The sequence below is a fragment of the Akebia trifoliata genome, chromosome 11 (assembly GCF_017979445.1).
Source record: "Akebia trifoliata isolate Shusen 1 chromosome 11, ASM1797944v1, whole genome shotgun sequence".
Taxonomy (NCBI): domain Eukaryota; kingdom Viridiplantae; phylum Streptophyta; class Magnoliopsida; order Ranunculales; family Lardizabalaceae; genus Akebia; species Akebia trifoliata.
In genome coordinates, this window is record NC_141385.1 from 3,250,951 (window position 1) to 3,272,576 (window position 21,626).

A 21,626-nucleotide genomic window follows, 5' to 3' on the forward strand; every position below is an offset into this window, starting at 1 on the left:
TGCACAATGTGAAACAGTGTTATGCACAATCACTTTAGCATTTTCAATTGAGAAGTAAGAAGTGATTTAATCCTCCACCCTGGGTGTATATGTTAGAACCTCATATCGCACTTCTTGACATGAAAGTAGATATGTACCGTAAATATTTTTTCATTTGTATCTTGAGGTCACTCCAGCATGACTCTCTCAAGATTGTACCTAATATCGCACATTCTGACATGAAAGTGTGCAAGAATTATAAATACCTTTTGACTTGTATCTCAATGAAAAGCATCTATACTTCTTACCCACTTTCACGTCAAAATGTACGATACAAAATACAATCTTGAGGTCAATTCAGCATTATTCAAACAGAATTACTATTTAAAGTGATAAGAAGCGAATCATGTCACATGACCTAAAAACTCCAACATATTTCGAATAAAATTATAGCTTGGCACCACTAGTGGGGGACCTGCCCCTTTCCTACATAGAGGGAATCGCCAACCGATCCCCAGCTAAAACCGTTAGAGAATGTCTGGACCTCAAGTAGTATTGTCGTCCCTAAGTCTAAACAGTTGGATGATCATCGAGTGTTGGAGAAGCGAATCCCTATGACCAAGACATTTCAAGATCACAATCCTTCAAATTAAGCGAATGATTGATCTTGAGCTTTTGCTCATTATTTTTTTAATTTCCTCTTTTGCCCTTCCACACAAATTATGTGAATACAAATAAGTCTGAAATTAAGAATTGGTCAAAACCTTCGTTTCATCTCTTCTCAGTTCTCACATGTTCCCTCCTTCGTTCAAAATACGCGTTTCGCCTCCGCTTTTTCGATAGATTCAGATCTGGAGAACGAATAGAATCACACAAACAAAAAGTGTTGGAATCAGAATTCGCTTTAGTTCTCGGCAACTGTTTAATCCTTTTGAGGTAAAGCGTCGTTTAATTCAGCTTGAATTCCTCCTTTTTAATGGCGTTTCTTCTCAAATCCTCTTCGATCGAATTCATGTCCCTATCTAAAGTTGTATATCGTCATGTTAGGGCTTTTGTTAGTAATTTTCTTCAGAAAAGGTCGGTTTTTTTAGCGATCGAGTGTTCCTGAGATTATATCTCGTTTCATTGTTCAATTTTCAGATTTGAAAGGAAATTTTAGAAAGATTATTAATTTTTTGTGGCTTTGTTGATTAGGAAGTTTTGAGTTATGTAGAATCAGTTAAAAATGCTTTAGTTTTGCTCGCAATTAAGCTTTGATGTGTTTATTTCTTTGATCATGCGGCAATCATTTACTGTATTTGAGTAGTTTTCTGTGTGATTATGGAGATAGTTCTCATTTTGCAATCCATATTTTGATGTTGCAGAAAGTTTTTGTCATTTTCTTATTGAGAAAGAAAAAAATTTGTTTGATAGAACATCCTAGTGGATTGTATGGTTCCTTCAAGATTGAAATTCATTATTGCAAGTTCTGCTTTTCCGGATGTGGATGATAATCACATTTAATGTTTGAAATTGTCTTAAATTTGACGTTTAATGTTAGACTTTCATTGATTGTGTCCTCTCTCTATCTCATACTTTTAAGTATTTAGTTTTGGGTCGGGATCCATGGACTCATGAAAAGTGAACTCATGTTCACACACAATCCCAACTGTGTACATGTGAGATCTAACGGTTGAGCAGTCGAGGTTGTGTGTGAACATATGAGTTCACTTTTCATGAGTCTATGGATACCAACCCTTTAGTTTTATAGTTTTGGGTTCAATTTGATAAAGGCCTTTCATTTTTTGTGTTCGAAATTGATTCTTTGAACTTTGTGTATGTTAGTATGATACAAGTATTGAACAAATGTGCCATCAGTGCATAATGCACACTATGGGCAGCATTCCGTAGACAATATTTTGTCCTGTATGGCAAAACAGTTTCGGTATGGGCTGTTTTTTTTTTGTGAGGATGATCTCTATGGTGAGTAGATCATCCTCACAAAAAATTAGCTGATTCTAAAACTTCTAACCCTATGAAAAGTGGTTACAAACTACCGGTTAAAATGAACGGTCCATGATTCTTTAACTTGTAAACTGGGGGTGGCAATTTCAGAATGGGCTGATTTTTTGCAAGGATGATCCCCTCGCCATAGAGATCATCCTCACAAAAAATCAGCCCATTCCGAAACTTTTTGCCCATGTAAGACAAAACACGTTGTGTAGAACGTTGTCTAGAATGTTGTCTACGGATCCCGACCCAATATATATATATATATATATGAATTCTGTATCTCTAAAACTGACAGTGACTTCTGATGCAACATCACAGTTGGGTCGTGGTGATGGGTGATTGCAATTCTGAGTCCGATCAGTTCTTGAAGGAATTTTATATTCCTAACTACATACTCTTAGCGGAATCAGAGACCGAAACTGTTGATTATGTACCGACATGTCCTGTGATGGTGTTCATCAACACTAAAAGTGGTGGTCAGCTGGGAGGGGATCTGCTGACCACATACCGCAGTGTGCTTAATAAAAATCAGGTATTGTTAGTCAGTATACCAGAGGGGTTGGCAGATTGAACCAAATTTATAATTGTGAACATGCAGTTATTTTTTTTATGGGACTTACTTTAGGGTGGCTGTAATTTTCAGGTTTTTGATTTGGGAGAAGAAGCTCCTGATAAGGTGCTACACAAGATCTATGCCACTTTAGAAAAGTTAAAGGTCAATGGAGATGGTTTTGCCTCTGAAATTCAGAAGAGATTGAGATTAATAGTGAGTTGAGCCTTAAATGGTATTACTATGTCATTATTAATTCATACCCAATGCTTAATTTATAATTATTATTACTGTTGGTAGAACATTTAACATATTTTTAGCTTGTTAGGTTGCAGGCGGAGATGGTACAGCTAGTTGGCTGCTTGGAGTTGTTTGCGATCTCAAACTATCTCATCCACCTCCAATTGCGACAGTTCCCTTGGGCACGGGAAACAACTTACCGTTTTCATTTGGATGGGTAAGTTATGGTCTGTTTCTTCAGTAGAAATCTTAATGGATCAAGTATGTTAGGTTGTGGGTTGATTCTTCAATCTGAATATGTCAACCATGCACGTGAACATTTTAGTCCTATTCTCTCTTTCAATCCTAGGTATTTTTCCCCAATTCTTTTACGAATGTATAAGCCACTTCTTAATCTTATTACTAGTTAATTTAAGCATCTCAGATTTTGTTTACATGTCTTGGTTGTTGTTATCGTTTTTTTTTTCTTTTTTAGTTTATTCTCCTGATTTGTTCCAATAAGATTACATACAACTACATTGATCTTAGTAAAAGGTTCTTAAGATGCACAAGGTTCCAAGTTAATACCTGATAAAAAGGATTTCGATAGCACTTTTCCTGACTATTACTTTGATTCCCTAAAAGGTATCATCATATGCTTCGGCCCCCCTATAACTGAACCACCTGAAATGAGGTACTTCTTGATACTGTACGTAAACCAGTTTTTTTGTTTCGGTGGACGAAAACAGATAAGAGAGTTCACCCAACATTGCACACTTGTCCAGTTGGGGTAAAATAAAAAATAGGAACTACCGGATCTACATCAAGATATTGGCTATGATTCTCAAATATCTTAAAGCAGACTGGATTTCGTAGGTATTTTCGTTCCAACCAATGATAATGCTATAGCTTCAACCTGACTAATTCTTAAAATATTAATATTTGCAATTTGTAAATGTTGGCGGTGCTGTAGCTACATTAAGTAACATTCATGGGGAGTAAGAGGTTGATATTCAAATATTTATCCTTTGAATGTATTTATTTGGCCCTGTAAGCAGGACGACCACCTCACTCCGATGGCCACTAATTAATTCACTGAGACAATTGTGGGAAGGACGGATTTGTGGATGAGAAAATTAGCAGATCCATTCTCTTTCGATATATTGTATATTTATACCTCTGTCCTCATCTTTTCTCAATGAATTCAAAACCCTATGCTTTAGCACCTGGTGTAACAACAAGTACCAGATTGACTTGGGTCCAAAGTGATTGAGTGGCATTACTGAAAGCATTGGTTAATTTTGAAATGAGGAATGCTAACATGAATTTGGTTAATTTGCAGGGAAAGAAGAATCCCGGCACAGATTCACATTCCGTGAAGGCATTCTTGGATCAAGTAAAGAAAGCGAAAGAAATGAAAATAGACAGGTACCACAGTTTTCATGATTACTCTTTTGAGTTAATAAAATCTATGCCTGGTCTCTCACCATGTGTTTGACTCAAATTATAGTAGTGTATTTGCTCATTCCCTGTATATTTTGTTTTCAAATTTCCATTTTGTTCTTTTTCACATACACATTCAAAATTTTGTATAAAAGTTATAATGAAGAAAAAGAAACAGAATATTGCTTCATTTTCATGGTGTACTAAAGAAAAAGTAACAGACATTGCTTCAATTTCATGGCATTTTTTGTTAACATGCTTTTCAAATGTTCACAGAGGTGGTATGCATTTTACTGCTAGTCCAGTTCATGTTAACTTGAAGGTGCTAACATGACACCTTGGAAGCTTTACTTGGTGGTCAATTTACATAAACATAAAATTATGGAAAGATGTACCGTTGAACAATTAACATTTTCTGAAACCTCAACCCACGCCACTGTTTATATGCCGTCAACTTGGAAATATGTTAATCTGTAATGCTCTATAAATTCATTGTTATGGTAATTCTAAATGAAAAATGAAAGGATACTATCTTGACTTTTAGTTCAAGGTCAACTTCTGAACCATTATGTACCAAAAGTTCAATTTGAAATCATTGTAGAGGTTTTATCTGATTTGCACATGCCCTACACCTTGACTCTTGGAACAGTCTCTGAGTCAAAATGTCAATGTTGTAGCATTTCTTTTTTACAATAATTTATATCATTCCCCGGGCTCAATTATTTGGAGCTGCAAAATGCATGATCCGTATGTGGGTAAAAAAGAGAGACAGGGTACTCTACTTTCTCTTTTGAAGGTAAGGGAAATGAATTTTATACGCTATATAGGGTAGCTTAAAAGAGCTGGATTGCAAAATGTCGGGCAATAGTATCAAGGATCATACTTTTGATTGGCTCAAAGATGCTTCTGCAAGATGAACTATGTAAAATCTGGGGATAGCATCATCACAAGTAGGGCTGCCAATGATTGGCTCATGGTGAATTTCCTATCTGATCCAATCCAATTAGATGTTGGATTGGTTATGGATTGACTTGTTCGGTCCGATAAAGACCCAATCTGATATTATATGTACGTGTGTCATGTATGGATGTGATGCATATGCATTATCCTTGGGAGGTTTGTAGACCATTTAGGTATTGGGCAGCCTTGACCCAGATAACCGACTCATTTGTTTTAATCAGATCAGGTCTCAGAATCACCATTTGTTTTTGGATTAACTCTCTAACCCATCTCCCAAAAGCTTGTCATGTCTTTGTTAAGCCTTCTATTGAATCAGTCTTGTATCGTTTCTGATTGGATCCAAATCCTGCCCCACTGTCAGCTCTACCTTCGGGTTTTAGCGAAGTATGATTCTGGTTTACCTTCTTGTGTCTGGTCGCTCACAGGATACTTTCTTGTTTCCCTAAAATATTGCATTCGCTGCCTTTTTCTTAGATGATCTTTGCCACTTTGTTCAGATGTGACAGGATCGATCCATATTTAGTGAGACATAATATGTGCTTTTGGTAAAGTAAGTTATCTTGAGTTATAGTTATTTTTCAGGATGATTTTTAGTTATGACTGAATGGTGAGGTTCATATTTCTGTGTGTGAGCATGCTATTCCAGAAGAATAAACATAAGGATTGTACAGGGCCTCTGGGCATGTTATAAAAACATAAAATTTTATTCTTGGTTATTTTTGAGTGCTTGATATTCCTTTCTGTTTCTTTATAGAATTTCAGGCCTTGCCTTACATTTGTACAATAACATTGTATAGCACAGCAATAAATGAGTAGATAATTTCCCATGTATTTTTTGTTGTGCATCTCTTCTCTGTTTTTGGTAAAGGATTTACTTTATGACTACTAACATTATCCAATGTATTCCAGTTGGCATATTCTTATGAGGATGAGAGCCCCCAGAGATGGTACCTGTGATCCCATTGCTCCACTAGAATTACCACATTCGTTGCATGCATTTCATCGGGTCTCTCAAACTGACTCACTAAGCATGGTAAACAGTCTTCTATTGCTCTGTGTACTTACTAAAGTGTATCTTCATTGCTGGTAAATCAAGAAGCTAAGTTCTAGTGTTTTACCAGTAAAAGTGAACATTTAGTGTACAACACCATTTTTATTACCATGAGATCTGGTTAATCTGGTCTTTAAATTCTTCTCGATTTTGCTTAAATCTCTATTTATTTTCCAAGAATACATTAAATGTCTGCTTGAACCTTCTTTTATAACTCCCATATGGATTGAAGGGGCCAGCTAGCTTAGTTGGTAAGTCTATGGTGATGATACGATAAACTTGGTTTCAATTCCTGCCATCACTGAGCTCCTGATTTCATTAAAAACAGACTTACTAGTAAAAAATAAAAATAAATCCATATGGATTTCTACCAAATGGTTTATAAGCTTGCAAATAGAACTTTTTTGGATATTGAAGGTTTTATGTTTAAAACAATATCTACAAGGTTTTATTCTTATTTTTCAATAATCAAGAATCACACAATGCTTAAACTTGCATGCATCTCAGCCTTCTCTGGACAAAATTTATACCTACTAGTGTAACTTTTTTAATTCTAAAGGAATTAATTTATACTCTTTCTGTAAAAGGTTTCTAAAACTTTGATGATCAAATAGCAACAACACAACCTAAACACCGTATTTCCTTTATTTCAATTAGAAGTCTTAATTTTCAAATATCAATCATAAGTGATACTTCCCTACAACCAAAAATGAATAAACAAGATGAACGTATTTACTCAAATGACTAAAATAACAGCACATGTTTTCCTTCCTTTTTCTTTTATTTCTTTACCGTCCCTTTGTGAAATTCCTCTGTCAAGTGAATAGGACTTTGTTCAACCACTCATGGGCACATTTTGGTTTGATTGCTCTGCAGGAAGGGTGCCACACATTTCGTGGGGGGTTTTGGAACTACTTCAGCATGGGTAAGGGTTTCCCTTTGCACACATATGATAGTCTAGATGATACTATTACTTCTGTTTTAAGAGGTTATATGATTTGCACTAGGAAATGTTTCCTGTCTAAAATGTCTTGTAAGTGAAGGTGTCATCTCAGCAAGGTGGTGAAGTCTGTGGGTGGTTATGCCACAAAGCCTGGATCAAGCTCCTACCTTCACCTGCTTGCCTCTAGGAAAAAAAATGCCTAGTGAAGTCAAACCGTTATGATTATTACTAGTAGTGTTTCATTTTAATGTCTCCTTTTAATTTAGTTTATTAGTCTTCTCTGGTTTAAACTGAAAACTGAATTCTGTTCTAAACCTCCTTTTGGTGGGTAAGCATCGAACCATGATCTCATTGTTGAAAAGCACTTGGATTGTAACCACTTCTGCAAAAGATTCAATTCCATAATGAGAGAGTGAGAGACTACCAAACTTGTATTTGGGTACTAATAGTCACTAGAAGGATCCTAACAATGGTACAGGCAGAGAGGTTGTAGGAACAACACGGTATTGTAGAACCAGATTTTCTGTAGGTGTCTTAGTCCATGGAAAGTTTGAGCTATGTGACTAGTTCGTGGGTGCTTGTGAAGCAGACAATTACAGTTAATGATTTTGTTACTTTTTTTGAGTGTTGCAGCTGCAAGCAGTTGACACAGGTTCATTTAGTAAACAATGGATGAATGCGGCATTGGTTTTTGTTCCTTGCAACTTCAATGTTGGAGAACATTCAGAATGATTAGTCTTGCAAGAAGTGGGCTTTTTTCCGAACTTAAAGGCTTGCATGATTACCAACTACAGTGCTTTGTTGTGTTTAAGGTGCATTACCATTCAAAAGAGACCCTGTCGATTCTAAGCACAAGAAGAGTGATATTCTCTCCTAATATTTAATATATTGGGCCAAGAGCCCACATGTGAGAAAGGAAAATCTCTGACTCAATCTTGTGGGGCTATGCCTTATTGCCCTAGAGTAATTGAGTTTAGATAGCTTCATATGTTACCTTTTGCTTTGGAATGGCATTCAACTTCCGGGTGCTTGTTCCTTCTGTGAAGGATTTGGTTGTAGCTGCATTTGGCTTTTGTTCTGGTCGTTTTGTACATTATTGACCAACTAATGAGAGAGGTTTTAGATCCATACTTCATTCTTGTAGTACCTGCTCAGTTTCATACTTACTAGTACTCTAGTGGTAATCTGGAAATGAGGAAACCGTCAGATACTGACCTTATCTTGATGTGATCAAAAAAGAAAGTATTAGTCTTCCTCTATTCTCCCAGGTTCCCTGGAACACATGAAGCATACAGCTTTACTTACCTTTCATTTGGTAGTTTTCAGTTTAGCTAGTTAAGGTCATGTATCTAATTGTCTGGTTTTCTACAGTTACTTATCTAAAATTCCATACTGCTCTTAAAATATAAAATTTTCTTGGGGATATTTTAAGTTGGCCAAAGACATATCATGGTATTACTCGAGGAACACAAAACTCAGAAATGGCAAACATAAGCAAATAGAGGATGTATTTTACAAATATAATCATATAAACTACGAAAGAAGTTCCAGATATATAGAGAAGATATGCTAATCTTTAACTATTGAGGGAATATGAATATAAAGTTGGGGTTGATATACTCGTCTGCTCCCATAACTTTAAGATGTGAAGTGTCATGTTTTATGCATCTTGGGATGCTAAAATTTAAGGAAATTGCTTACATCTTTTTCTTCATACCATTTTAACTTTTCTTGATTTTGTTTCATTAGATATTTGTTCCTCAAATATCAACATCAATATCATCATCAAAGCCTTATCCCAATAATTTGGGGTTGACCCAAACAAATCTTTTTCCTCCATTTAATTCTGTCTAACCTGTTAATTCTAGCGCATTTTTTATCCTCTCTCTTGTAGAACCTTCAACTAACATGACCAAACTGTCTCAATCGACTTTCCCCTAGTTTGTCACCTACTAGTGCCACTCCTACATTTTCCCAAATGCGCTCATTTTTAATTTTATTCTTACCTAGTGTCACCCACCCCTCTTATCATCCTCATATCTACTACGCTTAATTGATGCATATGTTGTATCTTGATTGCCCAGCATTCAGCTCCATAAAGCATAGCTGGCCGGTCCTCCTATTGTCTTATAAAATTTTCCTTTTATGATTGGAATGTGTCAGACACATAGAACTCTGGCAATGCACCTCCACTTTAACCATTCAATTCTAATTTTCTGGAAAATATCCTCCTCAATCTCTCCATCCTTATGAACACTAAAACCAAGATAATGAAAATGGTTGCTTTGGGATAATTCCTGGAGTATCGCTACTAAAGTTACTCTCCATATACACTATCTTGGTTCTACTTGTTCTAAAGCCCTTGGACTGCAAGGCAGCTCCCAGAGTTACATATTGCATTGGCTCTTTCATTAATCTTAACACTATTTAAGTAACTAAATCTTCTATTGTGTGAAATTAATTAATCACACATGGAACAATTCTGTCCTCTCTTTTACAGGTATGGATGCTCAAGTATCATATGCATTTCATTCTGAGCGAAAATTGCATCCTGAAAAGTTCAAAAATCAGTTAGTTAATCAGGTAATGCATTTTATTCTCTGTGCTACTTGGAGTGTGTTGACCTCAGCATTTATGGTTATCTTAGTCATTTATTTTATTATGATAATTTATTAACATAATAAAGGTATAAATAAATCTTCAATCCTTGAAGATTTAAGTATTTTATGCAGATCATTTTTTTTTTTTACTCTCAACTTATAGTTTTATTTGATCAGAGTAATTATTTGAAACTTGGATGTACGCAAGGATGGTTTTGTGCTTCTCTTTTTCATCCGGCTTCACGGTAAGCATGTTAGTTGATACTTGATAGGATTAACAGTCCGAACGCTATTCATATTGTTATTTATTGCTGGTTTCTATTTAATAATCAGTCAGTGATAATGGATTTGTTTATATAGGAGCATAGCTCAACTTGCAAAGGTTAAGATCATGAAAAGACACGGTCAATGGGAAGACCTCACCATACCTCGCGGGTGAAATTATTTGCTTTATTTTAATCATGCCATTGAGCTTGCTTTCATTTCAGTTACCATGCCAGTCACTAGTTAGTGTCATTCTATACTTATTCGTGGTGCCCAAAAATAGATTTTTTTTTAAAAATGCAGCATTTCACACCACAAAGTAGCTATTTTTCAATGCTCACATTTCACACCACAAAAACAGATTAAAATTGCAAAGAAAGTAAGCAAAATGAGTGAAACCATTTGGAAAATGAATGCTGATTGCTGCCCTGATGGCTGGCTGTTTAAGATTTATTTTCTTTGAACAGAATTTGGATATTTCAGTGGATCGGTTCAGTGGTTTTTCATGATAGCAGAGTATATATAAGATTTGAGGTGATTTCCCACAAGGAATCCCCTCCATTGTGATATGATTCTAATGGGGGGTAAGACTTTAAGCAACCCTAGAGGCTATTGCTTTTTTATCTTCTACCATATTCATACTCACCTCATTGGAGATTATTCTCTTGTCATGAATGCATCTATCTTCTTTCTTCAAACCACTTCTAAAGATGTAGTTCCTTTAATTTCTAATAAATTTCGATATTTTTCATTATGATACTGTTACCAAGTGAAGCCAAACCCACCTCATGTTGGTTTGTTTATCTGAATTTTCCTTGTGCACTTACTCCATATGCCGCGACTTTGGCAGAAAACTGATAACACTATAACAAATGCACTTCCCTTTTATCATTGTTTGCCACTGTTTGAAATAAATATTTCTCCATGGTTTGGTCATCATACCAACTTTATCTGCCTATAAACATACAGAATCAGGTCAATTGTTTGTCTTAACCTGCCTAGCTTTTCTGGTGGACTAAATCCTTGGGGTACACCAAATAGGAAGAAAGAGCGAGATGTGAGTTCTAATTTGCAAGTTTCCTTTTCTTTCTGTTTCAGAGAGAGGAGCAGAGAAACATTATTTTGCTGCTAACACTTGTTCATTGAAATTTTCTTGGTGTATCGTGTGATCTACAGAGAGACTTGACGGCACCATTTGTTGATGATAGTCTTCTTGAGGTTGTCGGTTTTAAGAATGCTTGGCATGGGCTTGTTTTACTTGCTCCCAAGGGACATGGAACTCGTCTTGCTCAGGTTAGAAATACAATTTTTTTAAAGTCATGTTGCAGTCCTATCCCGACACCAATATTTTACCAGTTAAATTGGACCTACTGCAATAAAATCCACGTATACAATCTGTTTAACTGTTTTTTTTTTTTTTTTTTAAACCGTACTTAGGCAAGCCGAATCCGCTTTGAATTTCACAAGGGTGCAGCTGACCACACCTTCATGAGAATTGATGGGGAACCATGGAAACAGCCTCTTCCAGTGGACGACGATACTGTTATTGTCGAGATTTCTCACCTTGGCCAAGTCAACATGCTTGCTACCCAAGATTGCAGATCCAGAAGTGTGTATGATCCCTCTACACCTAGCGGTCATCAAGGAGATGATGATGAGGATGATGAGGATAGTAACGAAGAAGACTCTGGTGAAGATTGTGAAGAACGCAGAAAATTTGGCGCAGCAGATACTTTCAGAATCCCTGACGATGTTGACATTTCTCATCTCACTTGAGCAATGCATCATCTCTCACCCATATGGCATTTTCAGTCATTTTTATTTTTTATTTTTTTTCATTGCCTTTTAATTGTTGTCTTCCAACTCAACTCTTTTTTAGTTCTATTTATCAGTGACCCCCCCACAGCTCCGTAATTATTTTTATTTATTTTTTTACCCTTCCATTGTGGGATCGATGATATTGTTTGTCTGTATTTGATGAAATGCTTGAATGTCTTGTAGAGAAATTATTATGTATTTACAGATACGTTAGCAAGACTATTTCTAGCTTCAACTTCGAAATAAATCCCTGTCACAGTTCAAATTTCTGTGCTAAGCTGATGAAACAATGGCATGATGCCATGTCTACTCGTGGTAGTCATCTCAGTACCACTCGTGAACGAGATGAGATGAGAGACATGAGATTTAAAACCATGCTTCAATTGATGAAGTCTTACATTAGAAAAAAATAAAATTAAATATCTCCTTGGCAGGACCACTGAAGTATGGTGCTTGAATCTCGTGCTCTCCATGTTCATTTACACCCATATTATCGATGACAGCACATTTACAACTCAAATATATGGAGTTGAAAGAGTATTCTGATAGAAGTTGCAAATGCTTGCAGAAAACATTTTCTAAGGAAAATCAATGTCTGATAAAATGGTGTATTTTCAAAGAAAATACGTTACCAGGAAAATAAGGTGGTTGGTTTTTAGTTTGGGGTGGAGGCATAAAATATAGGATTTTCCCACCCTGACAACAAAGATAACTTTTCCGATGTGCCAATATTTTCTCAGAAGGATCGGAAGATTGTTTTTCATGCCGAAAATGGGAAAATCATTTACTTGATTTTCCAATCAAAATGCTTAATCATAAAACATGCAAATTGCTCCCTCCCTAGAAATCCATTTCCCCAATTATTATTACATATTTTTATAACAAACCAAGTGAAAATGATTCCAGCTCCAAGAGATATCTCATGTCCACATTTTGAAGTAGTAAATGTTGCATCAGTTAATTTTCAGATTGTAGCACTCGTTCTTGCTGTAGAATTTAAGGTCAGTTTCGATGGATAGCTTCTAAGAGCATCTCCAAGAATATTCTTTAAAATAAAGATCATCTCCTATTTATAAAAATAGAAAAAAAAAAAATATATATATATTTTACTTAATATAAAATTTGATCCCAATTCCAAAAGACTCAAATTCTTCTTTCTCTATTTTTAATATTTAATATTATTTTATTTTATAAACAAATATTTGCTAAAACCTACTTAAATTCTACTAAAAGATCTTGAGCTCACATCTTGACATCCAAAAACATGATCTGATGCCACGAACTTGTAGAAAATGAAATTCTAAGAATTTTGAAGAAAAACACAACATTTTTCACCATTAAATTTTAATTTTAAGTTTTAGGAGTTCGGTAGCCGCCCATTTTCAACTCCTTGGATCAAGCTCAAAATTTATTTATTTTTTTTTTTGACTTTTTCCATGAAATATAAGGGTGTTGTGTTGGATTGCCAATGTGGTAATCCCAATATAAATGTGCAGAGTTATAGAGAGGACTCCTCATTGAGCATTGACTTGCTGTGGGGAATGCGGATCCATGTGCATCTTACAAACACTGGATATGAACATCAGTAGAATACATTTGAGACCAAAGAAGAGAATATTGAGAAGAAAAAAAAAAACATAAAAAAAGAAAAGAGGGAACAAAAGAAGACAAGAAAAGCTGGGTGAATACAAACAAGGTATCTGGATCACCATAATTAAAAATAATATACATTTAAAATATAAATCCATACCCTGATAGGCAGTTTCTGCGACTCAGAGGCTCTCCTTTACCTCAAAAACCATAAAAATATCAGTCAGTTGGAGCTTCACGAGTGTACTTGGCACAATAGGAGTTGCTAGATTGCTAGAATTCTCTGTGTGCATTTTGGAATTCTCCCAAGCATTTTGTAATTGCCTCATTAGCCTTCTGAGTCTCGGATCTTTCTTCTCTTTTCTTCTTTTCTCTGTAAACCAAAAGCAATGCAACAAACATTACTCTTATTATCTGGAAATGTTTCTACTTCGAAGGCACATAAGGGAACATCTACATGGTATGGCTTGAACTTAAAGAAGGCTGATAAGATTAACTGCACTCAAGGCTTATTTTTTCCACCAAGAGAAAGTTAAATGCACCTAATATCAGATATCAACAAATACAAAAACAACATAAGATGGTTAAAAGAGCATTTGCTTCCTGATTTTGACGTGCAATGCAAGTACAGCTAAAATCATTGGAGTTTAAGATTAAAAAGAAAAAAATGTTCATCTATATGTAAAGCTCTAGAGTGAGTTATTGTAAGTTTGATTTCAAAATATATGAATGTTTGCAATTCTCATTTCAACTTAAAAACAGTAGGATATCATACCACAACAATGGTCGGTCGAAAGTTAAACAAGTTCTAAGGAAACTGCATGTACCTATCCATATATTCTTTTAAGAGCTCCTTTGCTTGAACCAACTTGGAGAGTAGGTTGCGGTAAACATCAAGGTCCCGGTCCACACTCCTCTTATCTATGTTTAAGGCTGCACAAAGCTGTTAGACAACAACTTATCAGTTTACGAAAACCATCGGCTACAAAAATCCGACTTCTTCAGATAATTAATTAAAGAAATGGTTTGATTGCATATTTTACACAAAGGTAAGTATGCATGCACATATTCTATGTATGTATGTATGTCTAGTTACACCACATTGACAGTACCAAGCCCGGATAAAGGAGGGTTAGTTACATCAAGTTTTGGCAGCAAATGTAAAAAATTGCCATCTCTTAACATGAATCATGATCCTTTGTTTCATTCCAGGTTTTAGACAGAATTAAAATGTGAAACAGGGTTCATTTGGCCAAATTTTTACAGGTGGAATTGGCTTGATCCGATTTTTTCTCTCTTGCAACAACTTCCACGTCATCTTGGAATAAAACCATGGGATATGAGGATACCACTGGTGAAAAATATGAGTTCATTTCCATGAGTGTACGGATTCCAACAAATATATAGGGGTCAGGACTCAGGATTGGAGGACAACCAGTATAATATATGGAAACAAAACAAGGACATGGTCATATTGTGCAATGAAATCAAATAACATTTCCTATACATGAATATAATTTTTCAAACATTAAAGTGAAAAATATCATGTATGCTTCAGTTACATTCTAAAAATTTAGCAAGTGGTCTAACCTTTTCTAAGATAGTAGGCTCTGTCGCATTGGACAACTCAAGAAGACGAAACAGCCCGATTGCAAAGAAGCGGCTATAGCTGAAACCGCCCTTACCCCCAGCCCGTTCTGAAATGTCTTTTAAAATCCCCTCAACTTCTCCTTCTCTAGATGAAAACTCAATCAATGAACTGGCATTCTGAGAACGGGCCCAATCTTCCAATTTTTGTGCATCACTTCTGTAGAAAATACAAACAGAATGGCAATTGCAAGTCATCTAATATTTTGCCGCACAAAATTAGTGGTTGATGGCACAAGATGAAAATCACCATTAATAAATGAGCTTCAAAGAAAAAAAAAAAAAGGCTTGCAGACATCCACCTGTGGGTCTCCAAGATCTAAACACTCAAGGTTTAACTCAATGCATATAGCATTTGAGTGGATATCCGTTCTTGATATATTTAGATTTTCTTTCTCTCTTCAGTTGGTCTCTTTCTATCTTTAGAAAGGAAACTTTTATTCTCTACCTTCAATCCCGAATCGAAACTTACAAGCTTGGAAATAAAACAAATTAATGACCATTAGAGAAGTGTTACGAAATATTTTAATCAATTATGCTGTTGAAAATTTTCCTTTCAAAACCAATACAAAAAAGGGTTTTTTTTTTTTTTTTTTTTTTTCAGATTTCATTATTGATCATGGAACTTGTGACAAAAGGATCGGTTTTGAAAGATATCAGCTCTAGATTCGCTGCAATCTTTATAACCCAAGCAACAGAAAGCTCTCTTATGAATTATGATGAGCTGGGATCAAAGCAACAAACCCAATTCTCAAACATTATATCTCAATGGCTAGGAATCAATTGACTCACTAAAATTTTCACTCGACATAACTACATTTCACAAGTTTATCACTAATTAATCTTCAAATCAAAGTTAGCATTAACAAATACCTGTATTGCTCTGGATCCTCCTTCAATGCTTGGATATACGCTCGGAAGATGGCATCACGATCATCATCGCTTGGGTACCCATCCATGAGTTGATCGTACACAGTCACAAACCCTAGGGCAAAGACAGCATCGTAAAGGTACGTCTTCTTGTACCTCATCAGATGCTGTTGAACAATCAGCTCCTGCAAAACAGTGTTGTATACACTAGGAATCGGTCGCTTATATGCCTTCAAAAAATTCAATTTTGTCTCAGATACCGTCGGCACATCTGAAAACCACAGTACAGTAATGCTGATCATCTAACGCTCTGGTTCAGTGGCATAATTGTAAATATAGCAAAATTGAGCTGTATAAATTTCCCTTCTCCCTCAAATTTCAGAGAATATTTGAAATATAATTCAAGTCTAGTTTTTTTTTAGTAAAGAACAAATCTATATGTAAAAAAAATTGTGAGAGTGAATTAGAAAACGAATCAATTTCTAAATAAATATAGATTTGTCGTTTTAAAGAAAAAAAAAAAATCTTTCAGAAAAACAGATGTGAAATTGAATTAGAAAACGAATAAATTACTTAAATAAATACAGACTTCTCATTTTAAAGAACAAATCTTTGAACGAAATTAGAAAACGAATCAAAATCATAATTCACCTTGTACAGATGACATGCACTGAATCACCAGTCGAGAAATCGATTTTGAGGTTCGAACACCAATTGAATCGGAAAAAAATCTGTTTGATAACCGAAAACCATAACTGAAACATCGAGGCGCCGAAACCGATACTTTCCACTCCGAAGCTTGTCCCAATGAGGTGAAAGATAGAGAAGAAATGGTGGCCATTAAAGATACAATCTTTGAGCAGAGAATTTTTGGTGAAGAAATCGAAATTGAAGATTTAGGGTTTTCAGAATCGGGGTTTGGCTGACATCGTGGACGAGAAAACAAGCAAAAGTCGCATTTTTATTTATTTTTAATTTTTTGAAATAATTTTGAGAGAGAGAGAGGTCGGAAAGACTCAAAGGAGGCTTATCCGGTTTATGATTTTGATTTTGCAGTGATCTTAGCTCTTCCACTATAATTGGACAAGTGTCAAATCTGGTGATATTATAATCCATCATTTTAGGACCCGTATGATTGCAAGGACTAAATTTTTTACTACAATATGACTTCTAAGAAAAATAAATTTCACCAACTTAAAGGAACTCTAATTCCAAAGTACTAGGGTTCGAGTTTCGTATCCTCTCTTAACTATCATTTTAGAGAGTTAGGGTCCTCTGAAAGCACTCTGATTCTGACTCATGGTTTTTAAATTTAGTATTGCGTCTCATTTCGTTCAGTTCCGATATTGAATCGTTTCGGACGAATTTTTCGATACGTTTGAGACGTCTCGTGAGATAACTCAAAAATTGAACATGAGACGTAAAACTCAATCAAAAAATGACCTTATAAGTTGGTCTCGTTCAGTTCTGATACCTAATTAACTCGGACGATATGTCTCGATCTTGGACGAGTTTAAAAACCATACTCTGACTCTGACTCTCAAATTTGAAATATTCTTGGAGAAAGAAAGTGGGAGATACAAAAAAAAAAAAAGTGAGTTCTCTCTCTCTCCCTATTAACAGTAAAAACAAATTATGGTAATTATGAAATATTCTACTGTAGTTGAATTTGTGGAGAGTCATTTTGACTAGTGAGATTGGAATGTAGTCCATTTGAATAGGCAAAATCACTCTCGATAATAAAATACCTAGTAGATATACCTTTTTGCGTTGGAGTTACTCTTATAATTTTGATCAGATTGGAGGGTAGATCCAAACTCAACTCAAGTTATAGACTAGCATAGCCTTTGACCCAAGCATTGAGCTTGAACTCGTTAACCCAAACTCAACTTTTAAACTCAAGTCGAATTTGGGTTAGTCCGATTTAGATAATTTTGATTGGGTGGGTGGATTAGTAGGAGGGGACGGTAAAAAGCAAACTTAACTTGCTTTTGATTAAAAGAGAAATTTTATATTTAAACTAAAAAATACAATTAATATAAATTAAAATTTATATCTTAAATAATAATTAAAATATATAAAAATGTTTGTATATTTCCTTGTGTTTGGGTTGAATTGGGTTGCCAACCCTCAATTTGAGTTTAACTTGAATTAAGGTCGAATTGAATTATTCTAACCTAGACTCAACTCATTTCTACGTAACTCGATCTAGACTTGTTCATCAATAAGACTGGGTCCGAATTGAATTTAGGTTGGCCTGTCAGGTCGCAATCCTAAGTTTTGACAAAATTCAATTTCTTCAAAACAAAAATTAAAAGATTTTATCCACAATCCTACAAACCTTCAGTTTGCTACCTGTCTTCCTTATCTTTCAAAGTGGCTGAGGTATGTAAATCATTTCGGTAAAGTCGCTATTCTAGCTTATAGACTGTAGACTACTTGTGCCTAATTCATAGACCATTGGGCCTTATCTTAAGACTAGTACATTAGGCATTGGTCCGACCCACACAACATTTTACCAAGTAAGTTAGTAGGCTTTAGAGGATTGAACACATGATTAGAGGAAAGCCCTTACTAGTGTCTTACCATCTCACCACATTCCTTGTGGGTAATTTTTATTCATAGTCACTTCTGCATGAAACTTGACATTTATTCATGGTTACTTCTGCATCGAACTCGACTTCCAATTACTAGAACAACACGTCACATATTGGATTAGATTGATATAAATAATGATCTTGAAAATTGAAATTTTTTTTTGAAAATATATCAAAATGTCTCTATTGATATACTATAAAAAAAAAAATTCATTGATTGAAATTTCCCTTCAAAACCATATCTAACCACTCAAATCTTATTTTGATTATACCCGGGGTCCACTCCAAATTTTATATGTCTCTCGAGGTAATAAATTTAATTAGACAGACTTTTGATGAAGCCAAAGATATACAATCCCATGCGGACTGGCCCTCCAATTCTAGCTTATCACCTATCAAGATCATGGTCAAAGTATTTAGGTTCTGGTCTTCTAGATAATAATGTGACACGTGGCATTTGAATTCATTCTCATCCAACTAATTTTTTTTCCAAAATATGGACATTTAAATGAAAATTAAAATTCTATCGAAAACAAGATAATAGCGTAACTTCCCACGCAAAGACAGATGCTTTCTGTTCTTATCTAGATGATTAAGCACAAGTAACCGACACTTGTAAGTCATTAATAGATACGTTCAGACAACCTTGCCCCCAGTTTTTACCGAAAACTTGGCGCGCAGCCGGTTGTTTTCTACCTTAATAAACACCCGGTTTTCCAAAACCAGAAACCACCATTTGTTCCCTTTCTTTCCTTCCCTCTATATATATATATATATCTCTCTCTCGTGCAATAGCCTCAAGCCTTGTCAATCAAATCGAAACAGTCCTTTTAATTAGATCGATTATCCGATTGGAGATGAGTAGGGTGTTCTACCAAGCTTTTACGAGGGCGATGCAGGGAATCAAAGACCAAGCTTCCAAGTGTGATTCCACTTCCGCCATTAAATCTCTTAAAGATTCAGCTTCTTCGTGTAAACAAGGGAGGCGATTTTCTAGTGTTGTCGATTCCTCCAACTCCTTGAAAGCTGTGGAGAAGTTGAAGCTGAAGCAGGCAGAAGAATCGCTTCGGACGGTTATGTACTTAAGCTGTTGGGGTCCCAATTAACCATCACATATTCTCCGGCTTAGATCAGATCAGATTTTGTTTAGTAATATTTGTAATCTGATGTACATTTTTAAATCATGTATATATGGAATTTATTCTTTTTTAGAAAGATTGGTATATTAGCTTTGACCATGGTTTTAAAATCAGTGTATCTATCGTCTCGTCTTACTCATGTACCCTAGATGACTCGTCTGAGTCATTTCGTTTCATACGAGCCAATCCATTGAAATCGGTTTAAGTTCATTAAATGCGATTAATTTGTACTGAAATAAGTTTATATATTTTTTGAGTGCTGGTAATCTGACTTGGGCACGTGTCAATTTAATCGACTTTATCTGACATGACAGACTCGAGAATCATAGATGTACTCTCTTGGGATACAGATGGATGATTTCTCATTAAAAAAAATGTAATTTTGTATCTCGATTAAAAATGTCATTTTTTAAATAGATTTATAGTTTTCGAGCCTATAACGTCAGGTAAGTCGATTGAGTATGCCATCTCACAACTCATATTTTTTCTTATGATAAGGTGGTTTAGTAGATGCCACAAAAAGATGGTTTTGATTTGACCTAATCAATTTTTTATTTTGTGACCAGTTAATTATATTTGATGGTATGAATTAATAAAAGCATTTCACGTGGTCACTAAGACATGAGAAGGTTGAGTCTATTAAAATTAATAAATTCACTCAACTTATGAGTAACTTTCGAGGCATTTTTGTATCAATTTTCCTTGAGTTTGAGAGAGGATTCAGTTAATAGGACACGAGGCAATTCAAGAGCAGTCGATTGATCCTTTCGTTAAGGTAACCACGTGTCAACTGACACTTTCTCGAGTCCTAGAGATGGTTCGCCCAGCCAATAATACTCGGTTGAGGGTAGTTAAGTGATTTTTTCATTAAGAAAATATTATGAAAATAACAATAGAATCAGAGTGAATTCTAAAAGAAGATTTTTTAAGATAGTTAGAATTTTAATTACAATTATATTCTTAGATTTAAGTAGTAAATGTGATTATTAAAAAAAATAAAGCTGAATTGACCTCAAGTTTGTACCTTGCATCACACTTTTCTTGACATGAAAGTGTTTATGAGTTGTAGATGCTTTTTTAGTACTCTAGCACGACTTTATTAGAAACGACTCTTATGAAACACATAATCAATAAGGATAAAATTAAAAAATTCCTAATTCGAAGAGAACACTAAGTTATTTATGAGATTTTCGTGAAAAAAGCTATTAAGTAAAGGTGTGACTCTTTGACTCATTTCTATCTCAACTTTAAAGGATTCTTACTAATTTAATGGTTAGAGGATCTTGATATGGGAAATCCTCTTATATTTGATACTCTTTACATAAATCAAATCTAGATCTTCATGTGGGTAATTATTATTTTTTTATTTTTTTATATATAAACATTTGTTCAAATTCTCTAATCACTTAATTTCAACAACAAACAAATATTCCATATCATAATTTTCAAGGCTTGAAGAATTCATTGTTGCATCGAGTGTCAAGTGAGCAATCATGAGTTAATTCCATTTTTTTCCCCCCAAAAGATAATTATATTTTTATTGGGTTGATGGTATTGTATGTTTGTAGGCCGCAAATCTATATTTTATATTGATTACATTTAAATCTGTATATGAACAAATTTTATTTTATAAAAAAATACAAAATGAAGTTTACTTAGCCAAGTATTTAAATGTAACAATAATAAATAGGAAATAAGTTAAATTTTATTCTAAATTCTGATCTATTATAGAGGAAATAACTAAAACATCTATGTATTTTGTCAACAATATTATACCAAATAATTTGTTTTAATATTTATGAAATCGAAAACATTATACATCCAATTTTGTAATTATTTTATTTAAGAAAATGATTATATGTTCCTTTACATATATAACTTGATTAAATTACCTTTATGCTCTAGAATTGAATGAAGGTTCACATAATGGATAAATACATGAAAGGTTTTGTTAACGTATATGG

General features: G+C 34.7%; 2 protein-coding genes across 2 annotated transcripts; one reads left to right on the plus strand and one right to left on the minus strand.

The window, feature by feature from the left end:
• Positions 1–643: 643 nt before the first annotated feature.
• Positions 644–12,054, plus strand: DGK5 (diacylglycerol kinase 5). Its single transcript, XM_086417230.1, has 13 exons — positions 644–915; positions 2,290–2,503; positions 2,615–2,737; positions 2,850–2,978; positions 4,083–4,168; positions 6,053–6,176; positions 7,071–7,119; positions 9,638–9,720; positions 9,915–9,982; positions 10,098–10,172; positions 10,971–11,058; positions 11,178–11,294; positions 11,439–12,054. Exons 2-13 carry the CDS (start codon positions 2,303–2,305, stop codon positions 11,775–11,777), a joined length of 1,482 nt encoding a protein of 493 aa, XP_086273356.1. The 5' UTR covers positions 644–915; positions 2,290–2,302; the 3' UTR covers positions 11,778–12,054.
• A 1,447-nt stretch (positions 12,055–13,501) lies between these two features.
• Positions 13,502–16,991, minus strand: PSB29 (photosystem II reaction center PSB29 protein). Its single transcript, XM_086417231.1, has 5 exons — positions 16,578–16,991; positions 15,930–16,197; positions 15,000–15,216; positions 14,237–14,352; positions 13,502–13,782 (listed from the first exon to the last, which is right to left on the minus strand). Exons 1-5 carry the CDS (start codon positions 16,765–16,767, stop codon positions 13,683–13,685), a joined length of 891 nt encoding a protein of 296 aa, XP_086273357.1. The 5' UTR covers positions 16,768–16,991; the 3' UTR covers positions 13,502–13,682.
• Between the last annotated feature and the right edge of the window lie 4,635 nt (positions 16,992–21,626).